The sequence below is a fragment of the Cucumis melo genome, chromosome 6, assembly GCF_025177605.1.
Source record: "Cucumis melo cultivar AY chromosome 6, USDA_Cmelo_AY_1.0, whole genome shotgun sequence".
NCBI classification, from domain to species: Eukaryota; Viridiplantae; Streptophyta; class Magnoliopsida; order Cucurbitales; family Cucurbitaceae; genus Cucumis; species Cucumis melo.
Genome location: NC_066862.1, coordinates 32,494,665 through 32,499,079, shown reverse-complemented (window position 1 = coordinate 32,499,079; position 4,415 = coordinate 32,494,665). Strand labels below are relative to the sequence as shown.

Below are 4,415 nucleotides of genomic sequence, written 5' to 3'. Positions count from 1 at the left end.
GAGGCTGAAATTGTGAAGAACAAATAGATGGAAATTGTAAAACAAAGCAAAGAGAGAAAAAAAAAAGAAAAATAATGCTATATGATATATCACTACAAGAAATGGGGAATCTCCCGACGCATAAAACCGTCAAGAGATGTACGCAAATGCGTTAGAAAAGGATCTTTCGACTCACAAATCATCGTCGAGACCAAGGTCGGGAGTAATTCGTCAGGAGAGGAATTCTCGACACTGTGAAATGAAGCGTCGGGAGATCAAAGAACTCCTGATGCTTCATATGGCGAACTCCCGACACCGTTGTTTATATTTTTTAAAACATTCCCTTCTGCAAGAAATCAAATTGGTTCTTCTTCCTCTTTTGCAAGAAATCAAAAAACATTGAGAAGATTGAATTGCATGTGTGAAAAAAGAGTCCAAGCAAACAAACCATACAATTGTACAGTTAGTAGCGTTGTTCTTCTAATAAACTGATAATTACACTGCATAGTTTAGAGCCTATAAGCATGATGATCTAACACTTCAAAGGTCAAATATTTTCTCCATATATATATCAAGAAAGAATTACCTCATATGATTTTTAGTAATAGCTGTATGAATGTCAATCTGCAAAATCTAAGAATGACTGACCCTTCAACAATAGAATAAGGAAAAACATCAAATATGCAAAAATGCCCCAAAAAACATTAGGGCAAAATGTAAATATAGCTTAAACTTACGAGATAGAAGCGGTGGCGGCACTGAAAAAGATAAGGAAGGCGATGAGAAAGGCGATGTTAGGAGCGACAGTGGTGGGTTATCACGCGTTGTTTGTTCTCTTCGATCTACTTTTTGTAAACCCTTCGTTCTCTCTATAAGCGCTGTTCGCAGATCTGTAAAACCGATTAGAAGAAGGATTTTAAATGAGAACTGCTGATGCATTATGGTGGCGACGGTAGTTCCACTAACAACTCCCAATGCATCAAGAGAGTGTGTCAGGAGTTACTATAACTTCGACGCTATAATTTTTGCGTTGGGAGAGGTACGGTCCAATCTCCCACGTCGGATCTCCCGATTATATTAAGCTGCGTCGGGAGATCCATAAATTCTTGTAATGCATAATAAGTTTTCTTTATGTTATATTTTCTAATTTTAATTCCAATGTTGTTATACGTTATAATTTAATTCCAATGTTGTTATATGTTATAATTTAATTTCTCTTCCTAATATTACATCATCATTTATATTATAAATATTAAAGGATAATATTATTAGATGCTCTTGTGAAGCAAGGCAGCCTTCACCTACTTATTCCATGTATTCTACAAACATACACTCTTAATGTACATTGTCATATGTCAAAAAATTATCACCTCATTTGTTGTTCAAGTGTCTCAAGCTTACATTTCTCATTAGTGTTAATGTAATTTTCCACCTATTTGTCTCTTCACCTATAAATAAAAGTCTTTAATAGATCTTGTAAGAACACACAATAACATTGTTGAAATTTCAAAGAAATCGGAGATAGTAGAGAATCTTAGAACATTTTTACTACAAAAGATAAAGGGTACTATAAAAACTAAAAGCTATCTGATTTAAAGTTTTTTGACAGTTTTTTTATAGTCCGCAATATATTTACCTTGGCACTTCTTTTTTAAAATTAAATGTCATATACTCATATATTACCACATTTTTTTATCGTCAAGAAAATACATTAATCAAGGTTGTTATTTCTTGCAGGCCTATCATTACACATATCATTTCAATTACAAAGTACTTTCTAATTACATACTCTTATATGAAAACATGAACATATATACCTTACCATACACTTTATAATATTTGTAAAAAAAGATTGACTAATAACTATTTTTCTTAGCTTGTAGAAGGGTTTACAAGAATCTACATATAGTAAAATTTACTGTAAAAATTGTAAAAGATAACAAAATATTATTAAAAACTCATTAATAAAATAGCAGTTGAGACTAAATGATTGAAGATTCGGAAAGTAAATTTCAATATTCAAAAGTATAAATAACCTAAAATACATGGACCAACATGATATTTGAAACGGAGTTTTATTCAAAAAGCTAAAGCAACAAATTATTACATCGAAACAACCTTACTTGAACAGGATCTGTTCTATAGGTTGTACATTTTTATCCTTGAGTTTTAAGAAGACAAGAATAAATTATTACATCCAAATTAAATGAAAACACAATTCAAATACAAACACGACAAATAGGTACAACCCTAAGATTTTGAGCTCGAGGACAAGTCAACCCAAATGATTCTTCACTCATATCCAATTCACTTGGCGATACACCATTTGGAAGCTCCCAATCAAAACAATGCACCAATTGAGCCACAATCAATCGAACCATAACCAATCCTAATTGCATTCCAGGACAACCTCTTCTTCCAAATCCAAATGGAAGCATCTCGAAATTATTATTATTTCCTATGAAATCAATTTGGCTATCAACAAATCTGTCTGGATTGAATTTTTGAGGCTCAGTCCAATAAGATGGATCTTGCCCAATTGCCCAATCATTTATCATTATGTCTGTATTTTTAGGAATGTGGTAGCCATTTACATTGCAATCTTGAATGGATTTTCTTGGGATTAATGGAATTGGTGGATGAATTCTTAAGGTTTCTTTTATGGTCATGTCTAAGTATTTTAGTTGGTTTAAATGTGATTCTTCCACCATTTTGTTTAAACCAACTACTTGTTGTAGTTCTTCTTGGATTTTCTTCATTACTTGTGGATGCTTTATTATCTCTGATAATGCCCAAATGATTGTGGTGCTTGAACTATCCACTCCTCCTATCATCAAGTCCTACCAGAAAAAAAAAAAAAAAGTTTCCATGGGAGAGAATTAACGATCAAATATTGAATCTATTTATAAAATTCATCCAACCCTCCTAGATCTATTTAACTTTTCTTCAATATTTTATAATTAGTTTTAATTTTTTTTATTCATAACAATTCTATATTATATTGAAATTTTTTAATTAAATAGTTGGTTTTCATTCTAAGGGTCTTATTACAATAACAAATTTTTCATACGAGAATATGAAATTAAAACATTTCTGAATTTGAATTTCAATATGAATTTTTTTAGAACGAATTAATTCAAAGTACTCTCAAATATAGCAAAATTGAACTAAAATATTTATAAAATATAACAAAATTTTACATCTTATTACTAATAAATAGAATTTTTTCCAATCATTTTCTCTCGCCCATTCTCGGCCTAGACAAGAATTTCATACCAACATGAACATCTCTAGCTTAGTTGGCTTTTAAAAATTTTAGATAAGTAATTCAACGTGTCTTATAGAAATAGTACTCAGACAAAATACGACACCTAATTGATGCATATGAATTGAGAGTTAAAAGTTTTACTTACAAAAAGTACGGCTTTGACATTTGATCGATCAATTTGGTGTTCTATTTCTTGTGACCTCGTGAGATCTAACATAACATCCACAAAAAACCCACCCTTGTCAGTTTTATTTTGGTCCTTGAATTCGGGACGTTCTTCGATAATCATGTCTAGGAATCCATCAACGACCTTGTTAATGGCTTTGGCGCGACGACATAACCCTTGAAGATCAAGGAAGGCAATAAAAGGAATAAAATCTCCCAAGTTAGGAACACCAGACAAGAAGGTACCCTCACGTATCGCAACCGTAAGCTCTTTATCAACAAATTTCTTCCCAAACAACATTACACAAATCACATCAAAAGTAAGGGAAGAGACTTGAGAACTAAGATCCACAATAGCATGATTTCTTGCCGCCTCTTGAAGACGATCAACCAATAACCCAAGTTCTTGCCTTCGAATCGATGAAAAAGAGTTGACCTTGCTAGATGTAAGCAAATGAGATGAACATATTTTACGCATAGTTTGCCAATAAGAGCCCAAATCAACAAATGCTATGTTTTTACGGTTGTAAGACATTTGGTTGGAAGTTAGAGGAATTGGACGGTTTGAAAAATTAGGCTCATGGGTTTTGAGAAAGAGCTTAGCAACATTAGGAGAAGAGACAATAATGGTGGATTTAAGCCCTAATTTCATGTGCATAATGGGGCCATAAGTTTGAGATAGTTTATGAAGATCTCTATGACCAAATTTTTTTAATAAATGGAGGTTAGCAATAATGGAGAATCCTTTTGGACCGGGAGGAAGATTTTTGGTCTTACTTTTGAAGAACAATGAATGTATGAGGCAAGAAAGAAGGACAATCGTAACAATGGAGGCTAAAATCAAAGCCATAATAATGCTATGTTTTATGTTGTAGTAGCAATAGAATGGTGAATAGAACAAACTAATTATAATCTTATTTATAGTGCATTTACATGAACAACTTTATGGATGCGTGAAAAGTGATGATTCAAGTGGGAAGCATGGGAATTGTGTCAATTTAGT

The 4,415-nt window shown here is 32.4% G+C and overlaps 1 protein-coding gene across 1 annotated transcript; it reads right to left on the bottom strand.

Annotated features, from left to right (window-relative positions):
• Positions 1-2,198: 2,198 nt before the first annotated feature.
• Positions 2,199-4,064, bottom strand: LOC103491077 (cytochrome P450 71AU50-like). The gene is made up of 2 exons (XM_008450900.3): positions 3,393-4,064; positions 2,199-2,819 (listed from the first exon to the last, which is right to left on the bottom strand). Exons 1-2 carry the CDS (start codon positions 4,062-4,064, stop codon positions 2,199-2,201), a joined length of 1,293 nt encoding a protein of 430 aa, XP_008449122.3.
• Between the last annotated feature and the right edge of the window lie 351 nt (positions 4,065-4,415).

Bases quoted from the DNA above. Each gene is read 5' to 3' on its own strand.
- LOC103491077 (XM_008450900.3), bottom strand. From the start codon at position 4,064: ATGAAATTAGGGCTTAAATCCACCATTATTGTCTCTTCTCCTAATGTT. The intron at 2,820-3,392 runs GTAAGTAAAACT...TTTTTCTGGTAG, and splicing joins ATGTCAAAGCCGTACTTTTT to GACTTGATGATAGGAGGAGT.